Genomic DNA, 20886 nt, shown 5'->3' on the forward strand with positions numbered 1-20886 from the left:
AAACACCTTCATCTTTCTAGCCATTTGTGGCTCACCTCCATACCCCTCCAATTCCATCTCTGTTCGTGATCTCAGTTCCTGTTCCACTAGTGTTCAACACAACTATCAGGAATAACACTTCACCTTTCCTCTAGACACCCTGCGACCCTCTGATCTGAATTCTAATTTCCAATTTTATCTATATCCCCATTTCCACCTCTTCATCCAGTAATTAAATGTCGTCCGTGCTGATTTCCCCTGCTTTCTCTCCAAATGCAAGAATTCAGAAGGGCAGAAAATGTTAGAAGGTGTGAGAAAAGAATGTTTTTGAAAATGCTTTGAAGTTATTCTTCAGTTAGAAATTGGTGTTTGAAGCATTCAATGAGGCATTCATTTGACTCCCAATGGTACAAGACTGAAGCCTTAAGAGATATCAGGGGTTTATAGCTGGCAATATTCTGGTGGGTAAAGGGTTTGAGAAGTCTATAACCTGGGTTCAATTCCAGCTTCGGGTCACTGTCTGTGTGGAGTTTGCACATTCTCCCCTGTGTCTACGTGGGTTTCCTCTCACACTCCAAAGAAGTCCAAAGATGTGCAGGTTAGGTTGATTGGCCATGCTAAATAGACCTAGTGTCAGGGAATTAGCAGGGTAAATATGTGGGGTTATGGGAATAGGGCCTGGGTGGGATTGTGGTCGGTGCAGACTCGGTAGGCCAAATGGCCTCCCTCTGCACTGTAGAGATTCTATGATGAGCATTTCTTCCATGTTTGAACTGCCCACAGCTCCATACAGATTGGAATAAAAAGAACAAAGGATTCCAGCCATTAGCAGAATGACTTGGACTCCAATACAATTAGATAAGTAGTGAAGTGACTAAAATATTATGTTATCCCTAATGCCAAAAATAGTTGGAAGACAATGGAAATACACCATCCACTAAAGTTGCTAAAAATAAGCACTTGCACGGGCTGTGCACTTAACATTGGAAGATAGACATAGGATAAGTCCATGCACTCCCTGGAGTCTGAACTACCAATCTATTAGATCAATGTCTGCTAAGTACATCAACTCAATCTGCCATTGAAACCAATGGCAGCTATTCAATAAATGGAAGCCTACAGATCTGCGTGATGTGACAGCTAATGCTTTTTATCCAGAGGTGAACAGATGTGTGCAGCAATTCTATTAATGCCTCAGGAAAAGTCAAACAGTTTTCTTCTGGATGAAATAAAGAGCCAAGCAAAAGCTGGATTTTTTTGGCATGTGGAGTGGGAACAGAGAGTGAGGGCAGCCAAGGATTCTATGAAAGAGGAACAGAATGGGAATAGATGTGTAGGTGACCAGAGGATTCCCTAGGAAAGATATGGAAGCTTCCAGGGAAATGGAGTTTCAGCAAGGCTAACCAGGAGTGGAGCAGGAGACCCACTGGACAGAGAGACAATTTCTTTATATGCATTACAGCAAGACATCTAGGTGAAGCAAGACAATTAAATTTGGGGAAAAGAATAACCGAAAATCTCAGCAGGTCTGACAGCATCTGTGGAGAGAGAATAGAGCCAACGTTTTGAGTCTGGATCATTCAATGAAATATTGGCTCTACTCTCTCTCCCCAGATGTTGTCAGAACTGCTGAGATTTTCCACATCTTCTGATTTAGTTTCAGATTCCAGCATCTGCAGAAATCGCTTTTATCACAGGCAAAATAATTCTCAGTTCATTGTTGAGAATTCAGTTTCCCTATAATCCTCTGACCGAACTCTTGTATCGAAAAGAAAAGATAGAAAGAAAGAACATGCCTTTTCGTGGCACCTTTCATGACCTTAGAGCATCCCAAGGTGCTCGACAATCAATAAAATATGTCTGAAGAAATACAACAGGTGAAAGAAGGGAGAGCAATGTTGCACAAATTAATCGCCTGGTTTGATGAGATTTAGCTCTTCAGCATGAAAGAAAAAACACACACGAGGAAACATGTTTGAAATGTCAAACTAAGAGAGTTTGAAGAACCATCTGGGCTATTTGAGTTTTAAGAGGGGATGACCTTTATGTTAATCAGTACGCTTTTGCACTTAGCATACTGAGCATGGTGTGCATTTATAATCGATAGTGGAGCAGTGTCAATTGTTATGCACTTTACAGTTGTCTAATGGGATGGCAACTGATTGATTTTGTGCTAACTCTGTGAGAGCAGGAGCAAAGATTCCCAAAGAAATGGCGTGAAAGTGGACCTGATTGTCATGCGAGTTTATCAATGTCTTGGGCCATCCCATCTTCAGCAATCGAACCTGATGAATTTTTGTTAAAGCTGTGGCTGTATGCAACAATGACCCCATAAAGTGGCAACGGAAGACTTAACCATCACCATCACACTGACAAATCTGAAAAATGACTGAATTCCAACAGTGTGCACTTCAGTGCATCCTCCATTCCCAAATCTGTTCAATAATACAGTCAATGGACAAAAGCAATGGACAAGACACAAAGAGCTCAGGGAACTTACCCGGCAATAACAATGAAAAAATCGAGACGGTTCCACGTGTCACCGAGGTAACATTTCGGGCCAAAGATGCCCAACGCAATCATCTTGGCAATCATCTCCACCGCGAAGAATGCAAAGATGAAATCATCAAAACCCTGAAAGACAGAATTACCAGTCAGTATGACAAACTTGAGTGAAACCTGAGCTAAAGTGTTCGGCTGTTGCTGCCAGCCACTATAGAAGAACTGACAATTCTAGGACTGGATCTCAGAGAACCTGTCAAAAGGACAACCAAAAAAATTGCAGAGGGAAGTTATTTTCAGTGTTAGGTGATGGTGCACCGTCAGCTATTCATCCAGGAACTGGACTCGTCTCCACTTCCCATCTCTCTGAACCTGAAGTTAAACATTAAAGGAGCAAACACATCTGTCTAGTGAGCAACTTGTTCTAACATGGTGGAGCCAAAGTAAAAAGTGATTTGGACCTTTCCATTGCACAATCCCTCTCGGTCTATGTTGGAATGTTGGAATGCAGCACAGTAGGAACAGCAAGAGGTCATTCTACCCTTCAGAGAGTCCCACAATTCAATTAGATCATGGCTGATCTCCATCCTAACTCTGGGAAGTATTTAATGGAGGTGATAGGTGTTTTGCTTGCCAGCAGGAGAGCTGGCATAAATCCTATGCTGCCACTTTTAGGGAAGGCCATCACAACAAATATCACTCAGGCACATAACTGGACAGTGGCAGGATCAAAGACCCCAGGAGCAGAAGTCTACCTGCCATGAGCTACTGTTTGATCTACAGAACAGCAGGCCATAGAGGAGGAGGTGACTGCAGTGGTACAACACCCACCTGAGGCCCAATATTGTCACTGGAGCCCAAACCACAGTTGAGGAGCATCACAGAGTGGGTGAGTAGCGAGGGCAGGGGGTGGTTCTCAGCAATACCAAATTCCACACTCAGCCTTTGAATGAGGCTACCCCCCCGCCAACCCCAGGAGCCCAGAAGCAACCAACATGAGTTTGCTTGTCATGACATTAACACCTATGAGACTGATTCATCTCCGCATGCTTGTAGCCCACTGATCTCCATGAAGGAAGACCTCATTGGACTTCGATCTGGACTCTGGAATCCATATGAATCAATAATTATTTTCCCTGTGGTCTCTCTACAGTATAACCTGATTTTCTCTATCCCTCTCTTTATTGTCTGGTGGGAAGTAAGGAGGAATTAGTTTTGTTTAAAGTTACGCCTCCTCCTGTCCATGAAAGGGGTAAATCAGGACAGAGTGTAAATCAGGACTGGTGTAAATGGGGATTGGTGTAAATCGTGATGGGGTGTCAACTCATTGGTTTACCAGTGGGGCAGCTGTCAATGAAGCGGGGTGTAAATTTGATAGATTGTTTAAATTGTGAGGGTATAAATTAGATGGGTGTACATTGTGGAGAGGTGTGAATTGCATGGGTTTAAATTTGACCAGTCACTCTATAGTGTCTTTCCCAGAAGATTGGTTGGGACAAATGTACATGTGGGGACCGCTGTGCTCCACCATCCTCTCCATATTTAAAATACTCCCAGGCTATCGGGTTTGAACAGCTAGAACTTGTCCATCTTATCTGACCTGACTGCCTGTTGTCTCTTTTTGATGGTTTGATTTGCAGCTTAAGTGAACCCAGGGTTCACTGTGACTACCGCGAGTGCAAACTGTACCAAATCTAATCAAAAAATCTTTATTTTAATATGAGCAGCAGTTCTCATCTACTGACACCCATGTCAAAGTGATGATTGACAGGGTGAAACGTGAACAGAATGTAAATTTCAGATACATCCTGCTCACTACAATTAGGCAAACATTAATGTTGCATAAGATAAACTCAGTTTTTAAAAATGTGCAATTACTTGCTGAAGCTTAGTGATTAGGAAACTGTCGCTGGTTTCAACCTAGCATTAAAAACTACTTTCACATTGACGAGACCGGGGGGAATATAAATCTATATAAATATATATGCATTAGTGAACCCTACGTGAAGGTCGGGGTTAATGTTCCTGATTCAACAAAGGATTGCCCTTTGAGTTTCAAGAAATTATGGATAATCCCTGAGGGACTGCTGGGAGCAAATACAAGCGAGGAAAATAGTAAGAAAATTAAAAGAAAGATATCAGCTGACTCTTCCCCACTGGATGTGCTTTTGGCAGAGGTGGGGAGCATGGTGTAGTATGCTCGTCCACTTCATTCCTGCCCACCTCCGACCCATTTTCCATAATGCTGTAGGAGAATAAGGCACCCACAAAGCTGCCTGTCCTTCAGCCTATTCATGACCTTAAGTGGACATTAATTACCTCAATCTGCCTCCACTGCCATCATACACTGGGTAGTGGAAGATTGGTGAGAGTAGGGTGGCCATTTTCACTAGATTGGTGAACGGGTGAGGGGGTGGGGAGTGGTAACTCCTTCAGGGTATGCACAGTAAGATGTCTCACAACACCCGGTTAAAGTCCAACAGGTTTATTTGGTAGCATAAGCTTTTGAAGCTCCTTCATCAGGTGAGTGAAGAGTTCCCAAACTGGGCATATATAGACACAAACTCAATTACAAGATAATGGTTGGAATATGAGTCTTAACAAGTAATCCAGTTTTTACTTGGTGCAGACAATGCGAGTGGAGGGAGGATTAAGCACAGGGTAAAGAGGTATGAATTGTCTCAAGCCAGGACAGGACAAGTCGTGAGGGTTAAAAATGGTGTGACATGAACCCAAGATCCTGGTTGAGGCCGTCCTCATGTGTGTGGAACTTAGCTATCAGGGTATGTATGCAGTGTGTTGTGTACAGTGGGGTCATCTCCGCTAAAATCGTATCACCTCTGTTTTGTGCGTCTCTATTCGGCCTTTAAAACCTGCCCCACCTCCCCTTTCCCTTCCTCCCCTCCCTTGTTTGGCTGATCTCTCCTCATCCAAGAAACCTTGTCCATTGTCAGGTGAACTCCCCACTCACCTGACGAAGGAGCAGCGCTCCAAAAGCTAGTGGCGCTTACGACCAAATAAACCTGTTGGATTTTAACCTGGTGTTGTAAGACTTCTTACTGTGTTTACCCCAGTCCAACACTGGCATCTCCACACCTTTGCAGTCCCAGTGACACCCACTGCTCTTCTGGGGCTGTTGGCACTGATGTGGATCCAATCTGGATGGTCGGCAGCTGTCGAGGGCAGGACTTCCACTGAGGAATGGAAGTACCAATCTTAGCTTCTTAATGATGTCCACAATACATTGCTGAGGTGCAGCCCTTTATTTCAAGTTGGCTTTACCCATGATTGAGGTGTGGCTGTGGTGAGCAATGCATTCCCCCACCCTGCCTCTGGCTCCTGTCAAATTCAGCCCTTCTCAGTCATTACACGCTGTTGTAGGTTCTTTTACATTCTGAAGGCACAGCTACCAATGGTAGCGCAATAATAAATTAGAGGAATGCAGGAGTCTCGAGGAGTTGTAGGGTCGGAGGAAATTACAGAAGTGGGGAGGGGTGACACCATGAATGGATTTGAAAACAAGGATGAGAATTATAAAATCAAGATGTTGTTTGACTTGTAGCCAATGTAGGTGAGTGAGCAAAGGGGTGAAAGGTCAACAGGACTTGTTGCAAGTTCAGACTCAGGCAGCGGAGTTTTGGATGACCTCAAGTTTACAGAGGGTAGAATGAGAGCATTGTCAGGAGTGCATTGAAACACTTGAGTCTGAAGGTAACAAAGGCCGAGGTGAGGGTTTCAGCTGAAGAAGACCAGAGACAAGGATAAAGTTAGATGATTTCATCCTCACCTAATGCACGCTCTTTACAGTAATCAGGAGTTGACATTTTCCTTTCCAGACCTCTTGTAGCACCTCTAGTACACCCAGCACAGCCCAGTCACTAAATCTGGGATCTTCCAGTTCAACAGGACTCAATCTCTTTCATCAGAGTCCACTTCCCAGTTCAGAGAGCCATTGAACCACAATCTTTGGCCTTTCTTTATCCAGGTTTCCCACTCCTGGTGACTGTTCGGTGACTATTGGAGAATGTCCTTGTATCACAGGCTCAGCAAAGAGGCTAAATAGCCTAACAATGCTTGCTGCCTTTACTGATATATAAAGAATGGACACTTGGGTGCGCTACCTACCTTTGTAAATCTGTCATATCTTGTGTTGAAGACAGTGGACTTAGAGGAATATTAGATTATAAGAAATAAGATCAGGATAGACCATATGGCTGCTCACGCCTGCCCCACCATTTAATATGATCGTGGGTCGCGGATGAGCTTCTGTCTGAATTCCATTTTTTCCACCAGCTCTTCATATCTCTAGGAGAAACCAGAAATCTGTCTACCTTAGCCTTGAATCTAGTTAATGCTCCAGAATCCACAACTATCTGAGGTAGAGAATTCCAAAGATTCACGATGCTTTGAGTGAAGAAATGGTCACGCTTCTCCTAAAAGAAAGCGTTGCTGCCAGCAAGAAAACTGGAGTGCTTCCTGTTGATGTGAGCAGCATCTGTCAAGTGGGAAACTCGCTGGCCAGCAAAAGCAAGTACTTGACGCTGACTGGATTGTATCAACAATGATCGACAGAGTAGATCAAACAGTCCAGAGGAATACAAAGGCTTCACACAGCAGGTGTAGCTTTTCAAGCTTTGAAAGAGAATTCCTCTAGTCAAACTGCATCAATGAGGAATTCCTCTGGTGTAAATGATTTCTCCTGTCAGTCTAAGGAATTCAAAGGGGGTTGCTTACACCTGGGGCTTCCAAGGGAGAGCAATGGGAGTTTCTTCTGTGGAATGGAGTGCTGCTGTGATTTTTAAGCCTTTTACGTGTTCAGGGACATGGATATTCATGTGACCAGACCACTACAAAGGTTTCACAGTACAGGAATAAAGATATTAACTAGCAAAATGCCTGGAATCACCATACGAAGAATGATTTCCATTTTTCCAAGGACTAATAGGGGCAGTCCAGTAATGAGAACCCCACTAGGGATGACAGTCCCAAGGTCCCCAGCTTGATCTCACTCAACCCCCAGATCCCTGGTGGGACCCTCATCTGCAGCCTGGCAGCAGCAGAGAGGTACACGGGCACAGTTCTTACCTCCTTTCTCCCTCAGTTGCAGTCTAAGGCGCCAGGTCCATGCTTGGTCCCCTGCACCAAATCCTGCCAGCTGGACATCCTGCTGGACTGGGGTACATTTTGGGAAGGTTTTGAATTGGGCAATGACATGGAAATGAATATAATGATTATTCATGATTGGGACCCATGTGATGGATTGGCAGTCTTGCAATGGGTTTGGTGCCCTGTGAGAACCCTGTTTTGACGTTCTCACCGGATTCAATAGGCGAGCAGCGATCCCACCTTTAGCTGGAATGGAAATTGTCCCTTTTATGTCAATCCTCAATGTTGCTGGGGCTATTTCCCCCTGTTCTCAATTCCCCAAACAGGGGAAACAACCTCTCAGTGCCCGCCCTGTCAAGCTGCTTCAGTATCTCGTTTCAATGAGATCACCTCCCATTCTTCCAAACAACACAGAGTGTATATCCAAGTTACTCAGCCTGGCATTTGAGGACAACCCCCTTATCCCAAGGACCAATCCAGTGAAGCTTTGCTGTATCGCCTCCAATGCAAATATATCTCTCCTTTCCTGAAGAGTGATGTTATATTTGCTAACTTCCAATTTTCTGGGAGCATTCTACAATCTAGGGATTTTTGGAAAATCATCACCAGCATATCCACTATCTCTGCAGTTATCTCTTTTAAGTCTCTTTAAGGACAACACAGCAGAAGAGGGTCACTTGGTATGAGGGACCAATTGGGACCAAAAATGGGTAATCACCCCAGGGGTGGAGTCCTCTCTCAGTCAGAAGACATCTAGAAGACATGTAGGGACTGCAGCAACCAATGTGCTACTCCAGGGCAGCTGAGGAGCTTCCAGCCTCTGTAGAGTTTTTACTTATTAATAACTACACTTTGTGTTCCTGATAAATTCACTGTGCATCATTACAGACTGTGGACCACCAAAACCTAGGGATTTGTCACCACTTAGTCTCTTACGTTTCTCCAATACTTCTGCTCTGCTGATATTAATCATCTTAAGTTGCTCACTTTTATTGGCCTCTTGACTTTCCTCTAACTTGTCTTCAACTTTGAAGACAGACACAATTGTTTAGTGTCTGCTATTTCCTGATTCCCTGTGGTAATTTCTCCAGTGTCTGTCTCTAAGGGAGGGTCTGGAACTAGAGGATACAGTCTCCGAATGAGGCATAGGCCATTTAGGACTGAGATGAGGAGGAATTTCTTCATCCAGAGGGTGGTGAAGGCTCTACCCCAGGTGGTGGAATTCTCTATCCCAGAGGGCTGTGGAGGCTCCGTCATTAAGCATATTCAAGATAGTGATTGATAGATTCCTCAATATTTAATACCTGACGTATTAAATCAGAGGAAATGGGGATAGCTTGGGAAAATTATGTTGAGGTAGAAGATCAACTGTAATGTAGTTGAATGCCAGAGCAAGCTTGATGGGCCAAATAGTATAATCTTGCTCTTATTTCTTATGTTCTTACCCCTCAGATTTACAGAATTGTTTGTGCTAACCAGGAATGCTACATAAATTGTGTAAGAAGTCTGACAACATGAGGTTTGAGTCCAACCGATTTATTTGATAGTAAACTCACAATCTTTCGAGGTTAACCTCTTCATCAGTTGAATGGAGAGTTCTGGTCTCAGACAGAGCATATAAAGGACAGACAGTATATGCTCTGTCTGAGGCCAGAACTCTCCATTCACCTGATGAAGAGGTTAACCTCGAAAGATTGTGAATTTACTATCAAATAAATCGATTGGACTTAAACCCGGTGTTGTCAGACTTCTTACTGTGTTTACCCCAGTCCAACGCCGGCATCTCCACAACATAAATTGTGAACAGTAATTGTATTCTTCTTTAAAGGCCTTTGTTACTGTTTGGTAATGCAGTAATTTTAATATGTACGAAAAGATATATCTGACGTACGCACATCTGATCTTGTACTACTTATGTGCAGACACTAACAAACTATCTGTATGCTAATGTGTACAAAATGAAAACATAATGGCTTTCAGATACTTCATGCCTGCTTAACCTTTGAAAGGATGTACAAGGCTTTCAAAAGAGCTTTTCCAATTTATGTCAAAACTGTCTCTGATGAAAAGATTCTATTGACCATTAATCTCATGGTTTGCATTTCAAATGTACCTCTCTTTAAAATTCTGAAACATCGATGTCTGTGTTTTGCTGTAACGGAGAGAAAAGTCATCTTCAGTTTTCAACCCCGACACCTTTTTCTCCTCAATATATTAATGGCTGTGCTTCAAAATGGCTGATGGCGACCATTTTGCTTCTGCTCCTGAATCATCCTATCACAGTCCTTCCTTTTTGTTCTTTCCTGTTCTCCATTTTCCTGCCTCCGCGCTTCCTTAAAAGTTCTTTACATCAAGCGTCTTCCAATTCTGATAAAAGGCTATTGGCCTGACATATTAAAGCTTTCTTTCCCAACAGATGCTGCCTGACCTGCCGACAGTTTCTGTCATCTTCTGTTTTCATTTCAGATTTCCAGCATCTGCAGTATTTCGTTTTCATTTTACTGAATTCACTCATATGATGCGTCAGATTTTGCCCAATTTTGGACTAATTAAGGATATGGGTACTGGAAGCCAAAACAGCTCCTGACTCTGCAAGGTTCTGTCGATCAAGCAGGCCCCCAGATGTCACATTCACATTCCATAGAGTCAGGAGTGGGATGGAGTAGGGCCTCTGGAGCAGTCCTGAATGAAGGTGGGAGGATGGCAAGGCTGGCATGCTGGATCACCTGCCTCTGTTTATTGAGATGTCAGCGCAGTTGTAATGTTGGATAATAAGGCCTCAAACTATTACTCATCTTCCCTTCAATGACCATCGACCCCACATGGCCCCCATGCCACTTCCATGTCCCATTATCCTTTATACTCATTCTTCTAGAATTCACTATGTTCAGAACCAATAGGTTATTAGCAAACCTGGCAAGTCTTTGAAATAATCCTGAAACTGACACAATAAGTAAAGGTTTTGAAAAAGAATCTTTGAAAACAAAGACTCCATTCACATTCCCTTACAGTTGTCAATCAATTACGCCCATTCATAGTGTCAGTATCAGAAGCTCTTCTCCACTTCAGACATCTTAATCTTGTGTAAATAAACAGAAGGGTGGTGGACAAAATCTCTTTAAAGTAACAGCAGGTTATTACTAGGTAATACAAAGTTTCAAACAAAGCATTTCCTCTCCAATACTGCTGTATAAACATTGCTTACTGAGATCTAAATGCATTAGCCATTTTTGGAGATCAGCCAGGCATTCATGATGAGGCCATCTGGCAACTGTATAAATAAAAGCAGGCTGAACAGGTTAGTTTGGAAGGGTTAATACAATAAAATACATTTTGTTGCCACTCTGGTTTCTTATTGTGTGCTCTTTTAGTCTAGATCATCACCAGGTGGAGAACCTCTCAGCTGTGACAAAAATCTCAAAAAAAAGCAAGATTTCTAAGTCCCACCCCAAAATACAGTATGTCCCATATTCCAGTGAGTGTGGTCAAGCTGGGTTTCATGCATGAACACAGTATATGGAGGCAACTGGCAATTGAAATCACCAGTTGCCTCCACCGAAGTGGGATTTTGGTAGCCAGTGGTGTGAAACCCAGAGTGTGAAAATTGAACCAGGTATGAGGAGGTCTGAATGTGGTGGATTAATCTGAATAGTCAGGGCACCCCTTTGGAGGGGAAAGGCACCTCTTTGGATATGGCCTCAGAACACCTTGGAGAGAGGTAAGGCACCTTTTGGAATTGTTAAAAGAAAGATTGTGAGCGTAAAAATTGCACAAACTCGTTTGAATTGTCTCAAGCTTCAAGATTGTCCAACTGCCATGAAACTGTCATTGTTCCTTGGCAGCTTTGAGAGCTAGCAAGGAACTGTTAGAGGTGTCAATGAACTATCAAAAGATGTCAAGGAAGTGTCAAAAGACATTAAGGTGAGATGGCATGGAGTAAATAAGGGCAAAGAGTAGTAGGTCAATGGCAGGAATTGTCATGGGGGTATGGGAGGACATATGGTGGGTGGGGGGGCGTGACATTGCATAGGTCAGCATTGAAGGGCATGGAGGGTGTGTTGGGAGGTCAGCGGGGGTGAGGGCTGGAGGACTTTCATTTGTTTTAACTTTTAAAAAAAATAACTTAAACAAAGTGCTGAAGCACAGAGACAAGCCTTCTGCCTAGCATGCCTCCGTATCTGTCAGTATCTGCACTCATTCTGGGGGCAGTGGGCCTGACTTCTAGTCCAGCCTGCCCCTCCTTGGAACAAAGATCAGAATTGCGGGCGGCTATTTTTAAAGGTAGGGATCACTGGGTCAGTGTTTCACCTGTAGCCAACAGATGGGGTTGATACTAAGAGAGGACTGCCAACTTACTATGTTTTAATGGTGAAGGCAGTCCTGGAATAGTCAGATTTGGAAATCTGCCCCCTTCATGTCAGAGGCTGCTGAAGCTTGAGCATCTGCTCTAATTTACATTTATAGGAGGGAGGAGGAAGTAAAGCTGTTGTGACTATTAAGATCCATCTTGCAGAGATAGTCTTAGGTCCCATTAAGCAGAACCTGATTTGAACTCTGACCTCAGATGTTTTACCATCACTGCGCTCCATATTAATCATTTGTACCAAAGAGAGAAACAGCAAGAGCTCACCTGTAGAATTTTGCAGCGTTCTGAGTCACAGGTGTTGTCCTCGCAAGGCTGGAACATTCCAAGGGTGACACAATTCAGCAAGATGACCAACATGCTCATCCGTTCAAACCACGTAAGAGAGGAGGGAGTCAAGGAAATTTCAAGTAATGGACATAATAGCAAATAGTGACAAACTTCAGCTGCAAGGAATCTGAGCACACAATACATAAAGCCTGGGCTCCTGCTCCTGAGGTGGCTGCAGAGAACTGGACAACTTTCTGGCTCACCTCTGGAACAGTACCTCAAATGGTGAGATCACTGTCCAGAGAGATGGTAGGTGAGGGATGACATCAGGCTCGCCACCCCCAGAGCACAAATCAGAGATGGCCAAGTGCTGAGGCAGGCTGGTTAAAAGGCCCGAATCAGTGCTCTGGATCTCCTTTCCTGTTGTGTTCTGAAATATTAGATCCTCTATCCCTCACCCCTCAATGCTCACCTAGTCCCCATGTCCCAACCATGCTAATCTATGACCCCTAATCCATCACTTTTTGTCCTCCAGTATCCACAATAGGCTGACAGTATCTATTTAGAATTTACTATGTAAAAAGCACTCTCATTCAATACATTTCAATCCCCTCAAGTAACTAATCCTTTATAAAAACTGTATTGATAACCCCAAATCAAAAACAGCTAATCATTTAAGAATCTTCTGAATTAAATTGTGAAGTTTCAAGCCCCCTCCCCCTCCCCCCAACCTCCACTGTGATCATGACAGCTTATGAAAACAGTCAAGCAGTTATAGTGCGATAATGGTTGCACTTCAGGTTATGTATACAAACATCCACTGATGCTAAAAGAACAGATGTTTTCCAACGCTCACACACAAGCAGGCTGTTTTTTTAAAATGCAAAGGGCAGAAATAACTTGACGGCTTCAGAGTTCTTCTAACCTTATCTACGCTTGCCAAGCATTTACATTTATTATGAAAATTTGTACCTCACACTATGGGATGAGGCTCTCACTCCAGTGAAAATGGGGTCTGCTCGAATTCAGCAGCCTTCAAATTGCCCTGCTGAATTTGGATTTCCCCATGTGTGAGTAACACTCACCCCCTTTCCTCAACTCGTAAATAGTATCTATTGGAAATGGGGGCAGAACCACTGGATCCAGACTCCAGTGTCATTTTGGATAAGATGTGGTATCTCCACAATTCCATAAAAACCTAGGTTGAAGGGTTGAGGGCAATGGTTCACTGATGTGGCAGGTAACTGACAGGATTGAATCAGCCTCTTGTTTAACATAACTGTCCGGCTTGGGTATGAAACTGATCTGATCCTCCCAGTTTCCTGCAAGGTAGGCCAATTCAAAATGACCTCACAGATCTAGGTTTCAGTCAGACATTCTTCATGTGACCATAGAGAATATGTCAGATTCAAGGCTTTGGATATTCCATTTCTGTGAATTCATGCTTCAAAGGAAAAATTAAGTTTCTATTCAAACACTTTAACATGTAACACTTAAACACTGCGAGTGGAGAGTTTCTCTTTGAACAGGATTGGTTTATTGCAATGTCTTCCTCAACTCATTCCTTTTCCCTTCTGAAGATATTGACTCTCAATGGATCAAAATGGCTCTTCTGAGCATGACTCAAGGAGCGAGATTTCCAGTGTATATCTAGACAATGGGAGGCTTGCAGAGTCTTTCTGGTTGGATATTCCGGGAACTTGACCCATGAATGGTGATATTGGTCTAAGCCGGGATGACCTTTGGGCTGGATGGGAATATGGAACTGATGGTTTTTGCCAACACATGCTGCCCTCGCTCTTCTAGGCAGTGGAAGTCATGGGTTTGGGAAGCCCTGTCACACCAGAATCTAACCTTGCTCTCAACAAGTTTGAACATGTAAAAAAAATGTGATGTTCTGTTCAGAGAGGCATTCAAGCGGGCATTAGATGATTACTTAAATAGAAACAATGTGAAGAGATACAGGGAAAAGGCAATGGTACTAAGCAATGATGCACATTTGGAGAGCCGGTGCAGACACAATGGGCCGAATAGCCTCCTTTGCCATAACGATTCTGTGAATTCTGTGATTTTTAACAAGTAGAATGGGCTCCCAGGCACCGTGTGAAGGTAATACACTGGAATTGTATAAGAAACCAATTGGTTGTGCAATGGGAGATGTCCAAGAATTTTAAGAATAGATGGACTAGGTTAGGCTGAGATTTAAATTGATGATCTGCAAACACTGGCAGATGAATTTCTTTGTTCCACTCTGGGGAGCACTGAAATAGTTAAAGTGCATAACTGTGGTCACTCAAAATGTAGCCTGACTTGGCACGGCACTTGGTTATATCCAAGCGAGCTATCATCTTGATCAATGGAAATACCGTAATATGTTTACAAAGCTGCTCAAATTTCAGCTATGATCTGATTTTAAACAATTCAGAGCTGGTCTGTACTGCTGCAGGGAACCTTTGAATGACTTTTGTGCATTGCTACTCAAAGCGCCAACATGCAAGCGAGTGGCATAATATTCCCTGGGCACTATTCTTGTAAACAACGGTTAAAGAATAATTTGAAGCAATTAGAAAATTAGACTGACAAGGTGAGGTGAAGAGGGCTGGGAGGAGGCTTGTTTGGAGCATAATCACTAGCACAGACCAGATAGGCTGCATGGTCTCTAATGTTGCTCTACACTTGGTGTACCTTTTGAGGTGTTAGACAATCATTGCTATTTTTCCCAGGGCTTTCAACAAGGGCAGCATGGATCCTCAGCACAGTCTCATTAAAGTATGCAAAAAGGAGTCCCTATGATCTATACATCAGCCCTGATTACACCTGTGTTCAGCCCAGACATTGAGGAGAGTCCACTAGTGGTCCTTAAGGGGAGGCTGCTTGGAACATGACTGAAAATGCTTCTGGAATGTCATTTCCTGAAGCCAGGAGAGGTGGCAGTGCCTGGTGAAACTGGCCTAGGCTCAGCTCTGCTAGTCTACAATCCAGGACCAGTGTGTGCTCGGTAATGTGCCTCAGCAGCAGCCCATGCCACAGTCCCAGTGAACCTGGGATTGTGTTGCTATTGTGCTCCTCTCATCTGACTCCTGCTGACCTGTTGGAGCATGGGTGGGATGCTTTGTTGGAGAGTTGGTCCAGACTCAATGGGCTGAATGGCCTCCTTCTGCACTGTAGGGATCCTATGATTCTATGATAGTACTCAGCAAAGATGAGTGGCTAATCCTTGGCTTTGACCCTAAAGAGTTCAGGTGGCTCTTCTACCATGGGAGTATTACAGAAACCCCTCGACTTGCTGTCCATATGTACACCTTCTATCAGGGCCTGATTGGAGTTTCTCCTCCTTGTCTTTGCCCGAAAAATGGAACCCAGTTCACAGCTACATTTCCGTTGGGCCATGCTCCCTGCTGCCAGCGCAGGCTCGTAAAATAACCCCTGCTGCACTCCTCAGGGGAAATATAGGTTTTAGTTGGAGGAGTTACAAGAATCTGATGAAAGGCAAAACTCAAAGCAGGTTACAAAAAAGGTCACAGACCCAAAAGGTTAACTCTGCTTTTCTCTGCACAGATGCTATCTGACATGCTAATTATTTTGAGCATTTTCCTTTTTGTTGTCAGGTTTCTGATGTATTTTACTTGGATTCCTGGGGTGACAGGATGAATGTACGAGGAGAGATTGAATCAGATTATATTTGCTAGAATTTAGAAGAATGAGGGGGATCGCATAGATATTACTGAATTCTAACAGGACTGGACAAGGGTAGATACAGGAAAAATGTTCCCAATGGTGGAGCTGTCCAGATCAGGAGTCACAGTCTGAGAATATGGGGTAGACGATTTACGACTGAGAGGAGCAAAAGTTTCTTCACCCAGAGAGAGGTCAGCCTTTGGAATTCTCTACTACACAATCAGTTGAGGCCAGAACATATGTTTTCAAGAAGGAGTTAGATATCGCTCTTGGGGATAAAAGGATCAAAAGATATGGGAGGAGTGGAAAGGTGGGAACAGGTTATTGATTTGGATAGTCATAATGAATGGTGGAACAGGTTCGAAGGGCTGAATTGCTTCCTCGTGCTCCAAATTTTTATGTTTCTATGAAATAGCGTTTACCAACAGTCTTGCTTTAACACAACAATCTGCCCAACTATTAATCCTTCAGCAACTTTCAAAGTCTAATGAATGACAGCTTGTGTCTTTGAGCTGAGAAATCCCCATCCTTAATAACAGGAAACAGATAAAGGAAATCCTTTTGACAGATTAACTGAGAAATAAATTCAGAGCAGTTGCAATCAGATTGTTATAATTGCCAGGCAGTCGTCTGTTACTATGTTCTCTCCTGACAAAACTAGATATAGAAAATGCTGGGAAAATCTCAACAGGTCTGACAGCATCTGTGGAGAGAGATCAGAGTTGACGTTTCGAGTCTGGATGACCCTTTGTCAGAGCTCGAAATGTTGGCTCTATTCTCTCGCCACTGATGCTGTCAGACCTGCTGAGATTTTCCAGCATTTTCTGTTTTTGTTTCAGTTTCCGGTATCCGCAGCAATTTGCTTTTATTGTTGAACTCAATATAAAACTATCGATTAGGATTCTTACTGCTAGTGCCTCAGCCTGCCACTGTGTGAAGGCTATAGTTTCTACAAAGCTGGTGGCCCAGTTGCACTCAGCCAATAGTGGTGTGAATTTAGCTAAAAATAGGCTCAGGAGTTACTGGCACTTTAGAGTGGGCATTCTCCCCATAAACAGTCTAGTAGCATTAGATTGAGTCAAGAAAGAAAGGACCTTTTATAAAAGTCATTCATGGAATGTGGGTGCCACTGGCTGGGCCAGCATTTATTGCCCACCTCTAAATGCCCTGGAACTGAGTGGCTTGTTGGACACTTGAGAGGGCACTTAAGAATCAACCACATTGCTGTGGACCTAGAGTCACGTGTAGGCCAGACCATGTAAGGATGGTAGATTTCCTTTCCTAAAGGATGTTAGTGAACCGGATAGGTTTTCACAACAACAATGCATTAATATTACATCTCTTTCCACCTTGAAATGTACCAAAGCTGTCCACAGGTGGCTAACTACTTTTGAGATGTGGTCATCATTGTAATGTAGGAAATGCAACAGCCAATTTGCACACAGCAAGATTCCACAAACAAAAATAACCAAACAAACTGTCTTCAGTGGTGTTAGTTTGAGGGATAAATATTAGCCAGGACACAGGCGAGAGCTCCAATGATCTTTGAAAAAGTTTAATGGGACACTTCACATCCATCTGAAAGAGCAGACAAACATTTAGTTTAACATTTCACATGAGCAACAGCACCTCTGCCTCTGCAGTGCTCCTTCAGTCCTGCACTAGTGTCTGCCTATATAACGTACTAATGTGCTGAAGTCAGGGCTTGAGCCCACAGCCTTCTGATTCAAAGTCAAGTGACAAATGCACAACTATTGTCTTATATTAAATACTTCTGATGAACAATAGACAACGATAGTATTCATAGAATCTTACAGTGCAGAAGGAGGCCATTCGGCTCATCTAGTAAGCACTGACCACAATCCCATCCAGGCTCTATCCCCATAACCCCATGCATTTACCCTGCTAATCCCTCTGACACTAAGAGGCAATTTAGCATGGCCAGTCGACCTAACCTGCACATCTTTGGACTGTGGGAGGAAACTGGAGACCTGGAGGAAACCCATGCAGACATGGGGAGAATGTGCAAAGTTCGCACAGTGACCAAACCAGGAATCGAACCCAGGTCCCAAGAGCTGTGAGGCAGCAGTGCTATCACACTGCCCCATGATGTTAAACTTCCTTTGTATTCTCCCGGGTTGCAAAGTGTTTCCCTCTGAGGGTAAACGATTCTGAGTTTCGCTTTGTAATGTAGAAATCTAGTTCCCAACAAGAGGAGTATGCATGGTTTAGCTCTACACTGAACAATGTGAAATCTCGCTAGCTAAGTCCAATTACACATCACCATTACTGACAGGAGGAAATAGGTTAGCTGAACCAAGACCTGGACCTTTCCTGGCCTGTAAGTCAGTCTCAGTACCACCCCAGGAACAACTCTCACAACTGAGCCACCACTGGAGGCTTTGTCCTATATGGGCAGGGTAACTTACAATTTTGTCCGGGAGTCACAGGTTGCCCAAAAAGGTCATAGTCCTCGGTGATTGAAAGCAATTTATTATTTAAGTTTAGATTTGATACATAAGTTAAATAGACAAAAAGGGCATATCACCATAACAATGGCTCCAAAAAGGGCAGCACGGTAGCATTGCTGCTTCACAGCTCCAGGGACATGGGTTCGATTCCCAGCTCAGGTTACAGTCTGTGTGGAGTTTGCACATTCTCCTTGTGTCTGCGTGGGTTTCCTCCCGGTGCTCTGGTTTCCTCCCACAGTCCAAAGATGTGCAGGTTAGGTTGAATGACCATGCTAAAAAAAAATTACCCCTTAGTGTACTAGGATGCTTAGGTTAGAGGGATTAACGGGTAAACGTGTAAGGATATGGGGGTAGAGCCTGGCTGGCATTGTGGTCGGTGCAGACTCAATGGGCCGAAGGGCCTCTTTCTGCTCTGTAGGGTTCTATGATCTAAAAAAGAGAAACAGGGCAGCAGAGGGTGCAGATCTCTCTGGCTGATGTGGAAAATCGCCTTGGAAAACACTTACTGCTTCTGGATTGGACAAATGGACAGATGAAGGTGGTCTCTGTAGTTGAAGGTGGCAATCTGTTCTGTTCTCTGTCTTTTTGAGCTGGACAGTGTTAGGCCAAAGCTAGCAAGGATCAGTTCATAAAGCTCTTTTCTATCCAAAGTGATGTTTCCCTCTTGAGAGCTGGTTTATATACCCTAGTTCTCCTGTTTTAACTCAAGTAGTGGATTTATGTGTGGGTCATGACACCGCACCTTATCAGGCTTTAAGAATGTCTTGTTTCAGGGTCTGTGCTTTCTCAGCCCAGAAACCTGCACTTTTCTTAGTAAGAGGGATATATCCAATTATTTGAATAAGATCTTGAGAGAACTTTTTCATACATGACTAGATTTCATCTTCAACAGCTGGTGAAATGAAAGTTGCCATAATTCCAGATAACCATAGGCTGCTGCCCCTTTTTGAGAGAGACAGCTGACTGTTGATGATATAATTTGAGGATCGCCACATCTCAGGTGAGGGACAAAGATGAGAAGGTGAGGGCTTCATGGATAACCTCAGACAGTATGAGAATTGAGCCTGCACTGTTGGTGGCACTCTGCATCACTAACCAGCCAACTGAGCTAACTGATAGTTCCTTAGAGAAGTTGGGTTTCAATCCACTGATTTTTGCTTTGCCAGATTACTGCCTGGGCACTGAAAATGTACATCGACCAGTGTATTGTTAAATACAAACATGCTTGCTAAGAAAAGTTTATTGAGAGAACTCGTATATTCTGATATAAATGTCTGATGTTCAAAAGGATCCATGTATTAATATTTGGTCATTTTCATGCAATTGATCTAAGCAGTAAAAATCAAACACCTTTTACATCTGAAAACAGAGTGTACAATGTTATTGATCAATGCTGTAAAGCAATTGATTTGATCCTGTTCTATACACAGTGTTGCATCCCATCAGTGGTATGGTCATGGAATAGCTATGGGGCCGGGTTCACAGTCCAAATTCTGTCATGGCAACCGATAACTGAGCTCAATAAGCCTGGGTTGGCACCAAACAAAATGACAATGAAAAATTGCAGTATTGCCATAGCCACCCAACAGGATCACAAATGCCCTCCGGGGAAGGGAACTGCCAACCCGACTCATTCCAGCTGGAGTGTGGCTCCAGTCTGACATTATGTGGTTGATTAATCCCTTCCCAAGTTGCAAAATGAGCCACTCAGTTGTAACACCATGGGCGAGATTCGGCCTCCGAGCTGCGTGTTTTCTGCCGGCGGGAGGTGATACTTCGTTTGCTAGCAGTAGGATTCTCTGGTTCCACCACTATCAATGGGAATTCCCACTGACATCACCCTACAACAGCGGGAAACCTGCGGGCGAGGGTGTGCTGCCGGAAGGACCAGGGAATCCCGCTGGCATTACGGCCAGAGAATTCTAGCCCATTACTTTAAGGGACCTTTAGCATACCTCAGAATTGGGCAATCAATGTGACTCTTCCAATAATGTCCATGTCCCAAGAACAGATTAAAATAAAATAGCTGAGGATGTTTCCAGTCATGTGTTTTGGAGCCACATTGTTATAGATAGTATGCAGTGTCAGTGTTATGCCAGTTAGAAATGGTGGGGTCGCTCATTTGCCCATCACATTTGGGAATAATGGCCGGAATTTTTCAGCCATGCCCAGTGGTGGGATCTTCCAGATCCACTGAAGTCAATGCCCGCAAAAGGCCAGAAAATCTGTCTGTTCTATCACCACACCGACATTATTATGCAGGAGCTAGGGAATGTAGACGGGGATGGCTGTTTGAGGGTAAATCCACATCCATAAAAAAGATGTAAGAGGCAAGTTTTTCACACAGAGGGCGGCAATGTCTGGAATGTGCTGTTGGAGGAGGTGATGGAAGCAGATTCTATAACAAAGTTCAAGAGGCAGCTGGATAGATACATGAATAGGCAGGGAATCAAAGGATATGGACCACATAAAGACAAGAAAATGTTAGATTAGAGAGGTACCTGTGTCAGCACAGAC

General features: G+C 43.6%; 1 protein-coding gene across 1 annotated transcript in view; it reads right to left on the reverse strand.

The window, feature by feature from the left end:
* LOC145356398 (voltage-dependent T-type calcium channel subunit alpha-1G-like) overlaps positions 1–12329 on the reverse strand; it is a 313384-nt gene extending 301055 nt beyond the window's left edge. Inside the window, exons 1-2 of the mRNA XM_080209098.1 lie at positions 12218–12329; positions 2480–2613 (exon numbers count right to left, since the gene is read on the reverse strand). Of these exons, the coding sequence (XP_080065224.1) occupies positions 2480–2613; positions 12218–12316 (233 nt within the window). The 5' untranslated portion in view covers positions 12317–12329. The remainder of the gene's footprint in view (positions 1–2479; positions 2614–12217) is intronic.
* Positions 12330–20886: the final 8557 nt, after the last annotated feature.

This window comes from Carcharhinus amblyrhynchos, chromosome 21 (assembly GCF_965287045.1).
Source record: "Carcharhinus amblyrhynchos chromosome 21, sCarAmb.v2.hapA, whole genome shotgun sequence".
In the NCBI taxonomy this organism is placed as follows: domain Eukaryota; kingdom Metazoa; phylum Chordata; class Chondrichthyes; order Carcharhiniformes; family Carcharhinidae; genus Carcharhinus; species Carcharhinus amblyrhynchos.